The sequence below is a fragment of the Odocoileus virginianus genome, chromosome 11 (assembly GCF_023699985.2).
Source record: "Odocoileus virginianus isolate 20LAN1187 ecotype Illinois chromosome 11, Ovbor_1.2, whole genome shotgun sequence".
NCBI lineage: Eukaryota > Metazoa > Chordata > Mammalia > Artiodactyla > Cervidae > Odocoileus > Odocoileus virginianus.
In genome coordinates, this window is record NC_069684.1 from 16,189,099 (window position 1) to 16,207,911 (window position 18,813).

Here is an 18,813-nt window from a genome sequence, read left to right on the forward strand (position 1 = left end):
CTTAAAATTCTCACCACACTCCAGTCACATGGCCTTCTTTCAGTTTCCAACGCCTGCCCGTTAAAACTACTCCCTTCGGCCTCTGCGGTTCTGCCCCCTCCTCCGTCGCTGACGCATCCTCCGCCCCATGGCCCGACAGTTCAAAGGTCTACCTCCTCCCGGACGCCTGCCCTCGCCACCCGATCTCAAGCGGCTCTCTCCCTTGACCCTAATTCTCGCGATCTCTTTACGGAAACCTGCAGACGCCGGTTTTCCGACTGCCTCCCCACCCCCACCACAACCTCTGGAAATGAAGGGCCGGGACGCTGCCTCACCCCTTTACTCTGTCTACAGCGGCCGCAGGACAGTGTCCCGAGACAACATCCCGTTCTGTGCGGCTTGAACGACCGAAGGGCCCTAAGGCGAGCGTGGCGCCTCGGCGGGCTCAACCCCACAGGACGACTCAACGCCGCCCCCCCCCCCCCACACCCACCCCCGCCTTTTCCTCTGCGGCGAGAGCCGCACCGCGGCGCTAGGCCGAAGGAGGAAGTGCGGCCTGGCTGTTCCGCAGACCAGGCCGAGAATGGCTGCGAGAACAACCAGGGCCACAACGCGGCCCCCGCCCCCCGCGACCCCACCTGCAGCGCAAGCCCAGCGCGGCGGGCAGCAATCCGGGAACCCGGCGGGGCGGCTCCCCACCCCCACCCTAACCCGCCACCGCCCGCGCCAGAGAACAAAGCCCGGCTGCAGAGCCGCGGGGCTCACGCCGGCCCAACGAGAACCATAAGGCCGTCTTCCCCTTACCCTCGTCCGCTTTCCTGGTGCCCGAGAGCACAGCCCTCTTAGGACCGACCGTAGCACCGGCCTTTAGCGACGGAAACCGGGCGAGCGAACCGCAACTTGCAAGAAAACGGCTGCGAAATGGCTGCGATCGCGGCGCCAGGAGGCGGGGCCAGCGCTCTGCGCCTGCGCAGAAAGAGAGCTGGGGGCGGGGGGGCGGCCCAGGGCGCCGCGAGGGAGGGGCGGGGCTGCGGCTACGTAGCGGCCGTTAGCTTCTGGTCGCCTGGGAGATGGGTCCGCCAATGGCGCCCGCAGTCCTAGCCTGGCTTCCTTCTGTAGCAGAGTCACCTCCTGTTTGAACGTTTGGGGGAACTTGGGGGGCCCGGTAGCATTTTAATGCATCAAAATGTTTTGCAGCTTTTGTCATAGGGACCTGTGGTAGATGAGGTGCCCTTCCAAGACAGAACTGAAATGTTAGGTGGTAACTTTATAGGGTTTTTGTTATAGTTCCTAAGTCGTGTCCGACTCTGCGATGCCTTGGACGGTAGCTCGCCAAGCTCCTCAGTCCATGGGATTTCCCAGGCCAGAATACTGGAGTGGGTTGCATTTCCTTCTCCCGACCCAGGGATGGAACCGGTGTCTCCTGCATTGCCAGGTGAGTTCTTTACCTGGTGAGCTACCAGGGAAGACCTCAGAGGCTTGTTAGGGTAGTTAAATGAGTCTCCATGTGAAGTGGGCTTACTGTGTGTTCCTGACACACAATAGGTGTTCAACAGATACTGCTGTAGTGATTCAAACACTCTTAACAGGAATGTCTCCTGTATGTCAAATGACTCAAGATTGGGGGAGGTGAAGAAACAAAGGAGAAAGGCCATTAATCTTGCAACTATCTCCTAGAAAGAGAAGCCTCAAACAGGGATGTGTTAATTTCTTCCTTCCTGCCATCTACAGCTGGACAGGGTTCTGAACAAAGACACTTTAACAGGCAGAGGGGCAGGATTCTCTGAGGCAGGCCGTTATGTATGATTATAATAACAAAAGCAACTAAAAGCAAGTCAAATAGTTACAGAGTGGAGTCAGAACTGGTTTTTCCCTGCTACCACTGCGGTACATATCACATACTCACTAAAATGAATAGATTAAAAACTGTAAGGTGGTTTTTGCTCAAATTGGATATCCTTGTCTTCAGTCTTTGGAATAATTTGTATTCTTAACTACTGTAGTAGTCACTTAAATTTTTGAACTCTAGTGCTTCCCACAGAGTCAATAGTACAAAATATTTAAAGTTGGGATTGTTCCAGAGAATCCAGACTAATCAATTATCTGACCCCATCATACCTACCATCCTTATTTTTCACCTCTTTCACTAAGTTTTTTCCTAACTCTTCTAGCTCACTGTGATTAATCGCTTTAAAACTGTATTTCTCCTATGATTAGAATAACACAGCATTTATTCAATCTTATTTTCCTCATGGGTTTGCTGTCTTCAACTAAAAACAAAACCATTCAGGAAAACACCTTAATCTTTTGTTTCTTTATCCCTTTCAGGGTGTAACCGAGCAGGAGCCACGGGAGCTTCCAGGGACAGGCCTTCCCCCAAATCTTCCCCCAAAGCTCCTCTCTGAAGTACCTAGACAATACAGTTTGATGCACATTTCCTGAATTATTTTGCAGATGTAAAAAACCTCCCCTCTCCAGCAAATGGAAGATATGACCATGAGTCAGTTGGAGCCTAAGGACCAATTTTTTTTATCCCCTGTGACACCACCCTCACCGTCAGCCAATCAGGGAATTGTGACAAGCTGATCGCAGACCACCCCCTCCCATCTGGTTTTTAAAAGTGCTTTACGGAAACCCTTGGGGAGCTCAGGGCTTTTAAGGCATAAGCTTCCTGTCTCCTTGAATGGCTTTGCAATAAACCTTTCTCTGCTGCAAACAACAGTTTGTTTGGCCTCATTGTCAGGCACACAAACTTGCATTACAAGGGTACTTAAACCAGCAGGGTTTTGTTTTGTTTTGTTTATTTTATAATAAGGGAAACCCAACTAGCATAAATGAATTACAGGTGTTTTCTTGTAGATAAAAAATAGAGAATTTTTATTACCAATGTTTTGAATGCATGGATTACATATATCTTTCATTATTTTCTCAGAGATTGTCTCCTGTTCTTTCAATTTAGAGTGGTTCCTGTCTTTTCATTTTACTTACATTTCTCTGTGTCTATAAATTTAGGTGAAACAGTTACCTTGTGGTCTTGCATAGGTGTTTGCATGTGGGAGTATCCGATATAGACTGTGTGCCCAGTGTCCTTGATGTGAGTGCTGGATTTGATGTGCCAGCAGCGATGTCTTTTCTCAGGGTGGGCCTGCCACCATCACCTTATCAGGGGTGCTGAAGTAGCTGGAGCCTGTGCAGGGTGTGAAGTGGGACTTTCGCTCTGCACAGTGGCTGTCACCACTCTGTCAGTGGTCTGCTCTGTGTTGCTCGAGCCAAAGCCCTGGGGGTTGGACTCAGTCTGACTTTGTTCCCTTTAAGTGTATATCTTTGACGTCTTTTAATTGAAGTGAAGTGAAAGTCACTCAGTCACATCCAACTCTTTGTGACCCCATGGACTATACAGTCCATGGAATTCTCTGGGCCAGAATACTGGAGTGGGTAGCCTTTCCCTTCTCCAGGGGATCTTCCCAACTCAGGGACTGAACCCAGGTCTCCCGCATTGGAGGCAGATTCTTTACCAGCTAGCCACAAGGGAAGCCCAAGAATACTGGAGTAGGTAGCCTTTCCCTTCTCCTGGGTTGGCATCTTCCCAACCCAGGGATCAAACCCAGGTCCCCCATGTTGCAGGCGGATTCTTTACCAGTTGAGCCACAAGGGAAGCCCAAGAATACTAGAGTAGGTAGCCTAGCCCTTCTCCAGAGGATCTTCCCAACCCAGGAATCAAACTGGGGTCTCCTGCATTGCAGATGGATTCTTTACCATCTGAGCTATGAGGGAAGGCCCGAAGTGTGTATATCTTTACCTCTCCCCATACTGGAGCCTTTGCCTCAAAGGAGGGGACTGGTGAAGTAAGACAGGCTTGTGTGCGCTGTCTGTGTAGGCATCTGTGGCTCTGCTCAGAAGCAGCCCAGAGTCATGTCTTATCCCCTGTTGTGGCCATCCCGTATCTAATGCAATGTTGTGGTATGGAGTGAGTGGGGCCAGAGCATTCGCCAGGTCGTGACCAGGGGTCACGCTGGTTTAAGTGACCGTGCTATCAGAAATCTGGTTGGGCTTCAGTGGCACCATTTGAGTGAGTGCCAACAATGGCCACTGCTGCCCCACCTAGACCCACCCCAGGCCCCTGGATTGCCTCTGCATCTTTAGATCAAGTCTTCCCCAGGTCTTGGGGTACTAGGTTCATTGCCAAGCTGTGCTGTGGAGTATGTGGGGCTGGGGTGTTCTCTTAGCTCAGACTAGTGTTAATCGCTCAGTCATGTCCGACTCTTTGCAACCCCATGAGCCTGCCAGGTTCCTCTGTCCATGGAATTCTCCAGGCAAGAATACTGGAGTGAATTCATTTCCTCCTCCAGGGGATCTTCCCGATGGATCAAACCCATGGACCAAACCCTGGTCTCATGCATTGGCAGGTGGATTCTTTACTGTCTGGAATCCTCTGGCCCTTATTAATTCCTGAATATTCAGGAATTAAGAGGAGAGGCACGCTTTTCCCTGGGGCTGAGGAATCCAGGCATTTCCTTTGTTAGTTTCTCGTTATGGTGATAAGTACCCTCCTCTCTCTTTAATAGGGATGCCTTGTGTTTTGTAAGTCTGGAATTTTAATCTTTATCTTTGCTGAGAATAACTACCTTGTAAAACAGTATATATGCCCACACCATGTTGATTAAAACACCTTTGCTCCTCCAGAGCTTTGTCCCTGTGTCTTTCTTTCTTTCTCTCTCTCTCTATTTGTGGCTGATTCCCTGGAGCGTGGTAGCTGGCTGCATAACCCAGGGACCATAAGCCTCTTTCCTTCTTTCACTCTCTCATCGTCAACTCCGGACCACCAGGTTCCGGTCCATTAAAGGACCAACACTTTACCACCTGAAACATCAGGGAAGCCAGCTCAGATTAGGGAGAGCAGCAAAGAAGCAACCACTAGGGCAGACTTCTCTCCACCCTGTCTGGTGGCAGACCAATATCTGCACACTCCTCATGAATGGAATCTAGGCTTCCCCATCTTCTTTATCTGTCCCAGTGGTCAGTCAAGTAGCCAAAGGGGCTTGTCTCTCCTGGGAGGACCAGTCTGTGGCTTCACTGGCTCACTCCCCAGGGCCACCTGTGTGATTTCCCTTTTCCCCTTGTCCCCTCCCGAGGTCACAGGTCTCCACTCCATACTCTTCTTCCCAATTATATGGGAGTCTTTCTTGCAGCCTTAGTTGTTTAGTTCTTCTGCCAGTTTTCAGTTAGTTTTCCATAACAGTTGTTCCACATGTAGATGTATTTTTGACTCATTTGAGTAACAGGGAAGAATAAAATCTGATTCCACATTCGATCTGTTTCTTTTACTCTAAGCTTTGCTTTCCATCGCTTTGGTTTCTATAATCACTAAGAAGATGCTGCCTGAAGCTATAAGTGTACATCATGGCCTCGGGGAACACCTGCCCCTTTGCCAGAATGTTAAAGTGCCTTTTTATTCAGCTCATAGGGAAACATCCTGACCCTGTCCACCTGTGAATGGCTGCAGAAAAAAAAGGAATTAACACTTTCCCTAATGGAGGCTGACCAAACCAGGAGATACTTCACAAGACTTACCGCCTTTTTACTTTACTTCCTCACCTTCTCTCCTCTGTTCTATAAAAGAAGCTAGCATCCAGACCCCATAAGATGTCTTGGACTCTAGTCCGCCACCTTCTCGGATGCCTGGTTTTCTGAGTAAAATTGCTACGCCTTGCCTCAGCATCTTGTCTCCTGATTATCAGCCTGTCATGCAGCAAGCAGACTGAGCCTGGACTCGGTAACATTTGCGGAGGGAAGTAAGCTCTGTATCTTCTTAGTCTGTCATCTTGATCCTCATCCCATGGTGAGAATATTTAGACCATGGAATTAGGCAAATGCTACAAGCCTGGGCCTCCCCTGAGCCACGAACCCCCCCACCCCCACCTCCCTGCCCAATCTTCTGCCAGAGTCGATTGTTAACCATTTATCAGCTCATCACTGTCCTTAGCCCGGGCAAGTCCTTCAACTGCCCTAGGTTTAATCTTCCCTTCCCTTGAACCAGGGGTGAATTGGATGCTGGTCTTTCAGCTCCAGCCTCCTGCCCTGCAGCTTAGGCAGTCGATGGGGAGTTGTGCTACTTCTGAGCTGCCCTAGAGAGCCTGTGTCCTGAGCCTGGGGCTCAGTGATGAGGTGATTGGGAGTGGAACCTCATGTGGTACCCAACTTCTGAGGTTCCAGGATTTTCCATGCTTGCAAGATGACTTCAGGGGTGATTGAGAGACCCTGGTCCTTTGGGGACTGGTGACATCTGCCAACTGCCCATTTCCCTCTGAGCTTTAACATTCTCCTCTGACGAAGAGACTTCTGAACTTATCTGAACATCACCACCCCTCACATTTGAGGCTTTTGGAGTTCCTCCGAGCACAGCTGTGCTCCCATGTCTCCAATCCCTCCATCTCAGACTCCTATGAAGCTCCCTCTGTAAGCACACCGAATGCCAGTCATGCCCAGGTTCTGTTCTCAGCAGTCTATATACACTCTGCCTGGACTGTTTTGCATGCTTTCAACTACCATCAATGTGTGAATACCCTCTAAACCTCAATCTCCTATCCAAACTTTCTTTTGAACTTCAGGTCGTATGTAAATGCTTGGTGAACCTCTCTCCTTAATGTCCCCCAGGCTTTGGAGTCTCGGGTCTCAATCCTGATTCTTTTATTATTGGAGTAGGCAGCCTTCAATATGGCCAACAACGACCCTTTCCTCCTGGCATACACACCCCGTGTAGTCCCATCCTACACTGTTACTAGGACTGGTCTTTTTGACTAAAGCACACGGAATGGGATAGTAAGCCACTTCTGAGATTGCTTTAAAAGACTGTGGCTTCTGTTTTGAGTTTTGGCTCACTTGTGTGCCATCTCTATGTTTCAGATCACTCTCTCAGATCTTCCTGGAGTAAGAAAGCTGCCACAGTGTTGTGAGAAACTGAAGTCTCTGGCCAATAGCCAGCAAGGAACAGAGGCCTGCCCAGCTACGTAAGTGAACCCAGAAGCGGGTTCTTCAGCTCCGGTTCAACCTTGAGAGGAATAAAGCTCTAGCCAATGGATTGACTGCAGTTTTTTCAAAGACTTTGTACCAGAATCACCCAGTTAAACTGCTCCTAGATTCCTAAGGGGCAGAAACTACATGAGTTAATGTTTCCAATGTTAAACTGTTACACTTAGGGGTGATTTGTTACAGGAACTAAATAACAAACACAAGTGCAATGGTCCCTTAGTATCCATAGGGGATTGGTCCCAGGACCCTCCCAGATACCAATCTATGGAGATTCACCAATCTCTAAATAAATGGCATAAATTTGCATAAAACCTATAGGATATCCTTCTGTATATTTTAATCATCTCTAGATTTCTAATAACTACAATGTAAGTGCTATGTAAATAGTTGTAAATACAATGTAAATATTATGTAAATAGTTACCAGTATGTGGCATATTCAAGTTTTGCTTTTTGGAACCTTCTGGAATTATTTTCCCCAATATTTTCCTTCTGTAGTTGGTTGAATCCTTGGATAGAGAGATATCCTGCAGATGTGGAGTGCCAGCTGTATCTTCTGTATCCAGTTTCTGTTGATTCTTTTTTCCAAATATCTTTTATTCCACTCCCTCCCCTCCATCACCGCTGCCATTTCCTCAGTTTGAGGCTCCACAACTAGTTACCAATTGCAATAGGCCACCTAATGGTTTCTGTTCCCAGTCTGTCTTCTAATCTACTCATCACACCGCTTCAAGAGTGACATTTTTAAAACAAAAAGTCATGTCATATACCTTCCCAGCCCATAAACACATTCAGTTCAGTTCAGTTCAGTCACTCAGTCGTGTCCAACTCTTTGCGACCCCATGGACTGCAGCATGCCAGGCCTCCCTGTCCATCATCAACTACCAGAGTTTACTCAAACTCATGTCCATTGAGTTGGTGATGCCATCCAACTAGCTCATCCTCTGTCATCCCCTTCTCCTCCCTCCTTCAATCTTTCCCAGGATCAGGGTCTTTTCAAATGAGTCAGTTCTTCTCGTCAGGTGGCCAAAGTATTGGAGTTTCAGCTTCAGCATCAGTACTTCCAATGAATATTCAGGACTGATTTCCTTTAGGATGGACTGGTTGGATCTTCTTGCAGTCCAAGGGACTCTCAAGAGTCTTCTCCAACACCACAGTTCAAAAGCATCAATTCTTCGGCGCTCAGCTTTTTTTTTTTTTTTTTTTTTTTTCAGCTTTCTTTATAGTCCAACTCTCACATACATACATGACTCCTAGAAAAACCATAGCCTTGACTAGACAGATCTTTGTTGGCAAGTAATGTCTCTGTTTTTTAATATGCTAAGTTGGTCATCACTTTTCTTCCAAGGAGTAAGCATCTTTTAATTTCATGGCTGCAGTCACCATCTGCAATGATTTTGGAGCCCAGAAAAATAAAGTCTGACACTGTTTCCACATCTATTTTCCATGAAGTGATGGGATCAGATGCCATGATCTTAGTTTTCTGAATGTTGAGCTTTAAGCCAACTTTTTCACTCTCCTCTTTAACATTCATCAAGAGGCTCTTTAGTTCTTCTTTGCTTTCTGCCATAAGGGTGGTGTCATCTGCACATCTGAGGTATTGATACTTCTCCCAGAAATCTTGATTCCAGCTTATGCTTCATCCAGCCCAGCGTTTCTCATGATGTACTCTGCATATAAGTAAGCCCCATAAACACATAAATACTTCAAATCTTGCAGTGATGGTAACTTTTTTAATCTATGTCTCTTTGACCTGCTTGTTCCTCTAAAGTCACTTAGCAAAAGGCATTCTCTCATTGTATTTGCCACTGTTCCAAACAGTGATACATGGATCATTCAAGAGTCCATAGATATTTTCCATTCCCCATCTGCTACTGTTAGAAGCACAGTCAAAAGTTTGCAACCTAGGAAAAAATCTGAGAGTGGAACTGTGATCTGATCTCTGATGATAATACATGCAAATTTCTATATCACTTCTTGGGTTTTGTATCATTTTCAACTTTATTTTGCCAGCCTTTGAGTTAGCAGTTTAGCAGCAATGTAATGTTTCTCTGTGATGTATAAAGAACATACACTGGGGGCTTCCCTGGTGCTGAGTGGTAAAGAATCTGTCTGCCAATGCAGGAGATGGATGTTCAATCCCTGGTCCGGGAAGATTTCTCATGGCCTCGGAACAACTAAGCCTGTGTGCCACAACTACTGAGCCTGGATGCCTAGAGCCTGTGCTCTGCAACAAGAGACACCACTGAAATAAGCCCATGCAGCACAACAAAGAGCAGCCCCTACTCGCTGCAACTAGAGAAAGCGTATGCAAAGCCCCAAAGACCCAGAGCAGCCAAAAATAAGAAATGAAATAAAAATTATTAAAAAAAAAAACCCAACATAACAAAGTTTAAACTCAGCCCTGGTCATTTGTTTAACCATCATATTTCTCTTTGTGTTCACAAGATCTCATTAATAATGTTAAAAGCTCTCCAAGTGCTAATTTCAGATGAGCAAAAAAAGAAAAACAGAGCTCCTTGCTTAGTGGATATCCAGTATTTATTTTCACTGAAAAGTTAATTTGGCCTTAGTATCATTAAATAGGGATATGACATCGTCAGAAATAAACACTAACAAAAACCTCACTTTTCTTCTTTTAGGAAGTTAACAGCTATACAGAGAAGTTTCAATGAGGTAGAATATAAGTTCACATAAGCCACTGTGGTTCAATTTCTAATTCAGATACCTTATTCCCAAAGAAGACAGAAACATGAAAAAAAAGTATGTGTTATTCCTGGGCCAAAAAGCAGTGCTGTTGTTCTTCAGTCACTAAGTCATATCTGACTCTTTGTGACCCCATGGACTGCAGCATGCCAGGTTCCTCTATCCGCCACTGTACCCTGGAGTTTGCTCACATTCATGTCCATTGAGTCAGTAAAAGGAGGAAGGAGATATAAATATAACAACTGTTGCCTACCCAACCAATTTTAAAAAGGGTTAGCAAAGATAACTGAATCCATTGTTCATTTCGAACTCTCATTTTGAACAAGTTTTCTTGTTAATTTTAAAAATTAAAAAACAGAGTAAACTGATATGAATTTCAAACACTTCTCTGCAGACTAATCAGATAGGAAACAAAATAAAACCCTAGGTAGTTACTAGATTGGATAATCAAGTTTAAAATCACAATAGACATTGTTGCTAGAAAGCACGCACCTGGGTTTGTTACAGAGGTGGCTGAGCATCCAGTTATACATTCCAGAGAAAGAAAAAAGTAAAGAGGGTGTGTAGAGAATGTTAAAGTGAGATCTTTGGGTCCTCCCTAAACCTTTTATCACTGAAAACTGACTGCTTGAAAATGCAACTGGAAAATGAAAGCAAGTAGCTGCTGGGCTCACTGCAGAAGGGACTCTGGTTTTCACTTCCAATAATTCAGTGCACTGCTGGGGGACACTTTGTCCCCAGTGAGGAAAGGGGGAAGTTGTGGTGCCCAGAGTAGAGAGATCTTTGGTTCTTCGAAACTCTGAACTTTGAGAAGTTCTCTACAGCAGCAAGTAGAGACATGAATTCATCTTTGGGGAACGCCTCTCCTTTGTTATGTGAAAACCACCCAAATAGATCTTTAGTTATAGTAACTGAAGCAAGTCTTCACCTAACCCAAAGTTTTTGGGGAAAATTGTGACACTGTAATTAATCTGAAAGCAGATATACTAGGGTTAGACTGAGCAGCCAAGTGAACTGATATGTTAATAGTTGTGCATAGTTGAGTTACATTGTATTAATCTGCCTGTAAGTTAGAATATCTGCCTAAATGCAATCACTCAGAGTTGTCCTAGATTACAAATGAATATTTATTAAAATGAAAGTATATTGTGGTGGTTTAAAATTAGAAAACTTTAAAATAGAATTAAGAACCAGGAATTAAGATAATGGGAGCTCCCGAAGGCAAATGGAATTAATCAAGTACAGTTTTCCTCTTGATTTGATCTCATCCATATATGCAAAACTTTCTCTACAAAAATTTTGTGAAATATTGAATGATTTAGGGCTATGACTCCTTTTGAAGTTTTTGCCCTTTTACAAATTAAAACTTTTAAAAGATCATAGTAGGTATTTAAATACTTGTTGACTGATGTAAGATTTCATTTGCTAGGAAGGTTGAGTTTAAAAAGGCTTTGAGAAATAAATGCAGTATTCAGGTACATTATATTTCAATGTACACACCCAGATTTGATAGACACTAGCTACAAGCTTCCATGTCTCCACCCTTTAAATCAGTACAAGAAAGGAAATCTAGGCTTTTCAGTTTAGCTTCTGCATTATCAGTAAACTCCCTGGAGGCTTTCTGTAGTGGAAGGCGGGGTGGGCCCATAGGAATCCCAGAGACAAGGGTCATGATGGCTTTGGTCTGCGACACTCCAAAACCTAGAAAAAATAAAAAGGAAACATGGCTGGGACGGTCCAAGTTGCCACAAACATTCCAGAGAAGAGATCATATTCTTACAGTGATTCCTAGGACAGGATAAAATGGAAGTAAAAGATGGGGCATTTCCAGTCAATATGGCAGGTTGAGCAGATGCAGGAAATCCCTGCATGCATGCGCAGTGGCTTCAGTTGTGTCCAAGTCTGTGCGACCCTATGGACTACAGCCCACCGGGGTTCTCTGTCCATGGGATTGACTCTCCAGGCAAGAATACTGGAGTGGGTTGCCATGCCCTCTCCAGGAGATCTTCCTGACCCAGGGGTTGAACCTGTGCGTCTTAATGTCTGCCTGCACTGGCAGAAGGGTTCTTTACCACTAGCACCACCTGGGAAGGCCCTTAGGAAATCCCTAGGCTTGCTCTGAACACATACAAATGCTGGAAGCTTTTTTAAAAAATTGATAAATTATAAAACAAAACAAAGTGAGACTCAAAGTCAACCTCAGAAGCAAGAAAGAGGGACAAGAGGTATCAGGAATAAAGAGGTCAAAGTGGTAGGGAGATGCTGAAGCCAATGGTCCATGAGGATAATCTGATTCAGGAATGTACTGCTGTGGATTGAAAGATGGAGGACTTCATCACTAAGACAGAATTTAGTTCTGACACATCTAAGAAGCCCCTGAGAAACGCACTAATTAAGGAATAGTTTATGACTCAGTGCTGGTGTTTTAGACTAGGGTTGCAATGCAACATAAAGTCTTCAGTCTGTATACAGCAAGGAGCTGGAATTAAAACTCCCAGTATAAAGTTGGTAGTCAGTCTTATATGAAAAGCAATAGAAAAAACAAAACCAAACTAAACAAACAAAAACTCTCCTAAGAGGCAAGGGAGCCTGGCTTCTGCCAGGGCTGTGGCTGGAAAAAGAGGCAGTAAAAGAAATCCCAAGCCTGTGCCATATATAAATGCTGAATCTCTATTTGTATTATGTGCTTAGTACAGGAACCAGACTAAAAAATATACCTAAAGACTTGGTTAGAACTGATGAAAATAAAGTGTTTGCAGAGGCAGATGTAAAATCACTTGATAAGACACCTCACAACCTGGAGTACAACGAACTCCCCAGGAAACAATTGTCTCTGAAGATGAATTCAGTTAAAAGTTACAAAGCACATGAGGAAAAAGAAGCTGCATGGGAACCAGAAAATAACACAACTCACACATTTCACATCGAGAGAAAAGATGACACAAAATTCTGAAAGAGATTTCACAGAGATAACAATATTTAAGAATAGAAGTCATAGGCTAAGAGAAGGGCATATAAGTAAAGATGGGATGATCTGGAAGAAATAACCAAAGAGAAATAATGGAAATGAAAATATATAACAAGTGAAATAAAACTGTAGAAAACATAGCTGAAGATAATATTAGTGATTTTGAAGGTAGGTCTTAAGGAAATAATCCAGAATACAGCACTGGAAGATATTTGTTTTCTTAACTGGCTATTACTTTTAGATCAAAGCTATGAGCAGTAACTTTCTTTTGCTAAGATAACTTAGTAACAGTAACAATTGAGCACCGGGAAGGAAAATACTAGCTTGGCTAAATACATAGAATATACTTTACTAAATGCAAAGTGGCCCTCCTTTGCTTACTATGAATGGTGGAAGAGGAAGACCTACCTTCATGATAAGACTATCATGTTTATTAAGATTAAGTCTCTCTTATATACAATGGACTATTACTCAGCCATAAAAAAGGATGAAATCTTGCAGCCTATAACAGATGGACCTAGAGGGTATTAAACTAAATGAAATTGAAATGTCAGACAGAAAAAGACACTCTATCATTTCACTGGAAATCTAAAATACAAAAATAAACACAAGACAGAAACAGAGTTATACAGTGCTGTATGTCAAATTTGTCTCAAAACTGGAAGAAAAATCTTTCTTTGCAGTATAACTGCTGGTATGCAAAGTGAGCTTAGACATACAGGTAAACTTTTAGTTCTTTAAAAACTGAAAAAAACTAGTAGTAGTTCAATATCTACTTTTATGCACTTTAGGAACATATACCAACCCATGATTTTGTGAAAAGTATTGGTTAGGACAAGGGAATAATAATAGTTAACAATATTGGGTGGGCCAAAAACTTTCCTTCTAGTTATGAAAACTCAGAATGAACTTTTTGGCTGATCCATTAGTACTGGGGGTACACAAATATGACAAAAATCATCGACGTGGAAAGCAAATGGGAAGCATTGTCTTTGAAGGATAAAGAGAGCTGGCTGAAAACCCGTGAGAATGAGGGACATAATACATAATAGGTGCTTAGGGCTTGGGAAGACTTGCCAGGAAGAGGCAGAAAGGCTCTGAAAGGAAGGGAGGAGGTCTGCCAAGAAAAAAAACCTAAAACTTTTCCTGGACTTGACCCAGGTTCTCAGGAAGGGCCAAACTCTTGAAGAAGTGGAGTGAATGGTGGCATTTGTCATTTGTTATGGGATAAGACTTAGGAGACTGTGGAGAGGTTTCTCAACTCAGATTCACTATATTTCCCTCAAACTTTACGTTGTCATGTTATTCAAACCTCTATCCATTCAAGCGTACTTGTGTTAATAAACTTTTAAATGGCAGATACTCTTGGGAGAGCTGTCAGTCATTCACAGTTTAGAAAGATCTATATTCAAGCTGCTTTCCTCCAAATACTTAGGCTGAAGTCAGCTATAGTGTGGAAGTAGAATTTTAAGGAGTAGAGGCAAGGGAAGGGAGGGAGTGTTGATGGTTTAGAAGAAAAGGGGTAACAAATGGTGTTTGCACAGAGTGGAGAGGTGAGCAAAGTGCTGAGATGGAGAAGAGAGATTTGGAGAAGGGTGCCAAGGTCTTCCAACTAGGTTTACTTCACCATTTGATAGGATTGGCTCTGAAAGTTATCATGAGGAATAAAACCTTGTTTACAACTGATTAAAAGGTGTCTTGTTGAACCCTTGGAGAAAGTGATGAAAGTGCCTCATCACTTTCTCTGAAACTCTCCCAGTGTGTGTGTTCATTGCTCAGTTGTGTCCAACTCTTTGCGACCCCATGGAATGTAGCCGGCCAGGCTCCTCTGTTCATGCAATTTTTTTCCAGGCAAGAATACTGGAGTGCATTGCCATTTCCTACTCCAGGGGATCTGCCCCACCCAGGATCAAACCCAAGTCTCTTGCATCTCCTGCAGGTGGATTCTTTATCACTGTGCCACCTGGGAAGACCCCAAACCCTCCCGAGTGGCAGACAAACAGGGAAACTTACCTAGTTTGACCACGAAGTTGATAAATCTCTGAATACAAAACTGGAAAGAAACAAACAAATCTATAGTCAGTATTACTGAACTGTGACAACAATTTAAAGAATTTGGAGGTCAAATTACAGAAACCTCAAACCAGAAGTCCACACATCTTAGTTTTCTGAAGGTCTGACAGAATGGAGAAAAACAGCCAAGTGAAGATGGCTGAGATCCATCTAGGCTAAGGTAGGATTTTTCCATATATATAAGCTTTATGAATTGAGCCGATGAAGAGAAGAAACTTCAAAGAAGGAACTGTTCAATACAGAGTTAGGGTGGGGAAGGTAACCTCAACCCATCTAGGTTACATAAGTAAGCTTACCAGCTAGTGTAGTTGTTTCCAGATTGGGGTGCTCTAACTTCTGGATTACTTTCCAAGACAGCTTGGGGGCACTTGGCCAAGGCTGATTTATGGAAATCAATTTCTAGATACTCAAATTCCATAAGTGCTATTTCTAAAATTGATCAGAGTAAGGATTCACACATAATGGAGGTGTAGATTGTCCTTGTCTATCTTCCCTTTCACAGTCCTTCTCCTACTTTTGAAAAAATAAAGACATACTTCCTATATCACTGCCTTGGGACACCTCTGGGAATCAAATAAAGGAGCAAATCAAATGTTGGTATTGGCATCCACAAAGAGAGCTGAGTGATTCCTCTAATTAATGGATAACAAGTCCTCTTAAAAATCATAGGATTTTCCATTTTTTCCTTTCAACATTCCTTTTAATGTTGTGATTCACATTGTCAGTTGAAAATCATTAAATGATCAAGCATTCCGTGATTTGTGGCATATGACTCAAAAACTGCTTAAAGAACTGAGTGACACTGCTAAAGTTTCTTCCATTCTTATCTACTAATATATATGATCATGCTTTCATAGCACTTATTTCTATAAAAACAAAAACCAGAAATAGTATCGAATGCTCAACTGTAACTGATTCTAGCATTAAAGGATATTCACCCACAAATTCATGAAGCAGTTCTTAAAAAGAGATTCCCATCCATCTCACTATTTTCAATAGAGATGCATTTTCAATAACATTTGCTTTTTATGTTGTTTTATGTATGTTTTAATACATACAATGTTTGTATGTATGTGCATGCATGCTTAGTCATTCAGTCATGTCTGACTCTGTGATTCCAAGGACTACTGCTTGGCAGTTGCCTCTGTCCATGGGAATTTTTCCAGGCAAGAATACTAAAGTGGATTGCCATTTCCTACTAAAGAGGATCTTCCCCACCCAGGGATCGAACCAGTGTCTCTTGCATCTCCTACATTGGCAAGGCGGATTCCTTACCACTGTGGCACCTGGGAAGCCCTTAATCAATTGTATACAAGCAATAAAAAATTCAATGCAGAATAAAATTTTAATACCAAGAACATATACACATGTCCTTTTTTTTCCTGACACACAAACTATGGCACATTACATTCAAAAGTCTCTGCTTTTGTTCTAAGCTTTTATTTCCTATTCACTATCACACTATCCAACCTTGTCTTAGCTTGGTGCTCAGTGGAAATAATTTAATCAAACCATTCATTAATAATTTTAGCTACTCATAATAAATATTTAAAAAAACCCAAAATAAAAACCCCAAAAGTCTATTTTGTTGCTTTTTTTTAACACTTAAAATATCATAGAGATCTCTCCAAATCTGTGCATATAAAACTATCTCATCCTTTTAAAGGGCTGTAAATAATTCCATTAAATAACTCAAACATAGCGGTGGGACCTTTCCCTTTAGGTTGTGCCCAGCGGGCTTGCCAGGTGGCTCAGTGGTAAAGAATCCACCTGCCAATGCAGGAGACATGGGTTCGATCCCTGGGTTGGAAAGATCCCCTGGAGAAGGAAATGGCAACTTACTCCAGTATTCTTGCCTGGAAAACCCTATGGACAGAGAAGTCCATGAGGGTCATAAAAAAGCTGGACACAACCTAGTGACTAAACAACAACTATGTATTTAACTGTCTCCTTGGGTGGATATTTGAGCTGTTTTCATCTTTTGTTATTATAAACAATGTTATCAGGAATATCTTTGTATATGCATCATTTCACTTTGTAAATATAATGGATGGCATTTAAATTATTAGCATGAGTAACTTTAGCCCTAACTTTTTACTTGTTTGTTTCTTCACTTGACTACAAACTCCTTTAGGGCTGAGACCAGATTTACTGAAATCATGCATTCAGTTCAGCCCTTGGTATATTAACAAGTAAGTAAATGAGACCCGCTCACACTGGCTTTCTGTAAGAAAAAATATCATGTGATGAACTAAGTGAAAGTGAAAGTGAAGTCGCTCAGTCGTGTCTGACTCTTTGTGACCCCATGGATGGCAGCCTACCAGGCTCTGCGATCCATGGGATTTTCCAGGCAAAAATACTGGAGTGGGCTGTCATTTCCTTCTCCGGGGTCTCCTGCATTGCAGACAGACGCTTTACCGTCTGAGCCACTAGGGGACCCTCCCCCCGAAACTCCTTCCCAGTAATGTTTTACGTGAGATGATTTATTTGAGTAGGACTAAAAGAAAAAATGGGATGGAGATGGAAGCTGAGTCAGGCCATAAAAGAAACCACTAAATGGAAGGGTCCATCTTGCATCTATTTCCCAGTTTATGCCATTCTATGATTTTCCCACCCACCATTCAGCTCAGAACAGGTTGAAATTTTCAGAAATACTTTTTTTCTGGAAAACTTAGGAAGAAGAAAATTATAAATGGAAAGAGATGGCACGAGTCTGCACAATTCAGACTGCTTAATCTAGTTGCCTCCTAGATCCTTAAAGGTGTTCCTGCTTTCAGCCTCATCTGGTCTGAGGCTGAACAAAGATGAATATTAAATAAGCTGTTTTAAACTTTAAGCAGGAAGTAGATTTAGGCTGGCTCAACATTCAGGGCTAAAGGCTAAGGATGTATTTTTTTTAATTAACTAATTAATTTGGCTGCGTTGGGTCTGAGTTGCAGCACACACGGTCTTCTTTGCATCTTGGATCTTTCCCTGTGGCATGGGCTCAGCAGTTGCAGCGCGAAGGTTTAGTTGCTCTGTGGCACGTGGGATCTTAGTTCCCCAACCAGGGATCTAACCCATGCCCCCTGCATTGCGAGGTAGATTCCTAAGGAATGGACCACCAGGGAAGTCCCAGGAAGGATGTATTTAATCACTCTTGGCAACTGCTTTCTCCTGTTTTCTTCTTGGTTAGAGCTCAGGTCACCCCCTCTTAACCTTCAGGATGCTTCGTGGCTTCTGCTCTGTAATTCCTGATTTGCCCTGATGGCGGCCAGTTCAGTTCAGTTCAGTCACTCAGTCAGGTCCGACTCTTTGCAACCCCATGAACTGCAGCACGCCAGGCTTCCCTGTCCATCACCAACTCCCGGAGCTTGCTCACACACATGTCCATCGAGTTGGTGATGCCATCCAGCCATCTCATCTTCTGGCCTTCCCTTCGTCTCCTGCCTTCAATCTTGCCCAGCATCAGGGTCTTGTCCAATGAGTCCATTCTTAGGACAGGATGGTGGCCTGTCCTATTCAAAAGATCCCTTATCTGAGCTTACTGGAACCAACCACCTGCTCTGATCTTGCTTATGCCTTTCATTCCTACTCATTTTTTTTTTTTTTTTTTGGCTACTCCTCTTGGTCACTTTTATGATCCTGAAAGTTCCTGGACCTCTTAGGACCTCCAGAAGTTGCTCTGTTGTGCTGACTCTTTCTTTCCACCTTATTCTGTTTAACTAAGGTATACACACTACCAGCTGCTGCGACTGGTTCTAGCCTTTGGTGAAGCTCTTCCTTCTCTAGACAACTAGGCTGTCCTCCCTGTAACATTAACAGCGGCCACCATGTCCCCCAGGGGTCTTCCCTGACATACACCACTTCCTGATGCTTTTCTCTTCCTGCTTCAAAGTTGGTGTCTTCCTTTTGGATCACCTACTCAGCTCTTGTTTCCTGCTTGGTGGATATAGTTCTCAGCAACATCTCCAGGGCAAGGAGACCAACCTGCTCTGATTTTGGATTAAGTCTCCCGTTTTTGGGTCACCAGCTTCATAGCTTCTTTATATACTCTGGTGACTCAAGTGTGAAGTTCTC

At 43.5% G+C, this 18,813-nt stretch overlaps 2 protein-coding genes and 1 long non-coding RNA gene across 5 annotated transcripts in view; 1 reads left to right on the plus strand and 2 right to left on the minus strand.

Annotated features, from left to right (window-relative positions):
- Positions 1-932, minus strand: part of DHX9 (DExH-box helicase 9) — a 43,561-nt gene extending 42,629 nt beyond the window's left edge. Inside the window, exon 1 of the mRNA XM_020898453.2 lies at positions 784-932. The gene's annotated coding sequence lies outside the window, so the exon portion shown is untranslated. The remainder of the gene's footprint in view (positions 1-783) is intronic.
- An 80-nt stretch (positions 933-1,012) lies between these two features.
- Positions 1,013-7,323, plus strand: LOC139037448 (uncharacterized). The gene is made up of 2 exons (XR_011490276.1): positions 1,013-1,414; positions 6,883-7,323. It is a non-coding gene; the product is annotated as an uncharacterized lncRNA (long non-coding RNA).
- A 2,207-nt stretch (positions 7,324-9,530) lies between these two features.
- NPL (N-acetylneuraminate pyruvate lyase) overlaps positions 9,531-18,813 on the minus strand; it is a 40,549-nt gene continuing 31,266 nt past the window's right edge. For 2 of the 3 annotated variants that reach the window (XM_070473965.1, XM_020898451.2), the window contains 2 exons: positions 14,695-14,734; positions 9,531-11,414 (listed from right to left, as the gene is read on the minus strand). In XM_070473965.1, the coding sequence (XP_070330066.1) occupies positions 11,230-11,414; positions 14,695-14,734 (225 nt within the window). In that variant the 3' untranslated portion in view covers positions 9,531-11,229. The remainder of the gene's footprint in view (positions 11,415-14,694; positions 14,735-18,813) is intronic. The other variant, XM_020898452.2, reaches the window with a different exon arrangement.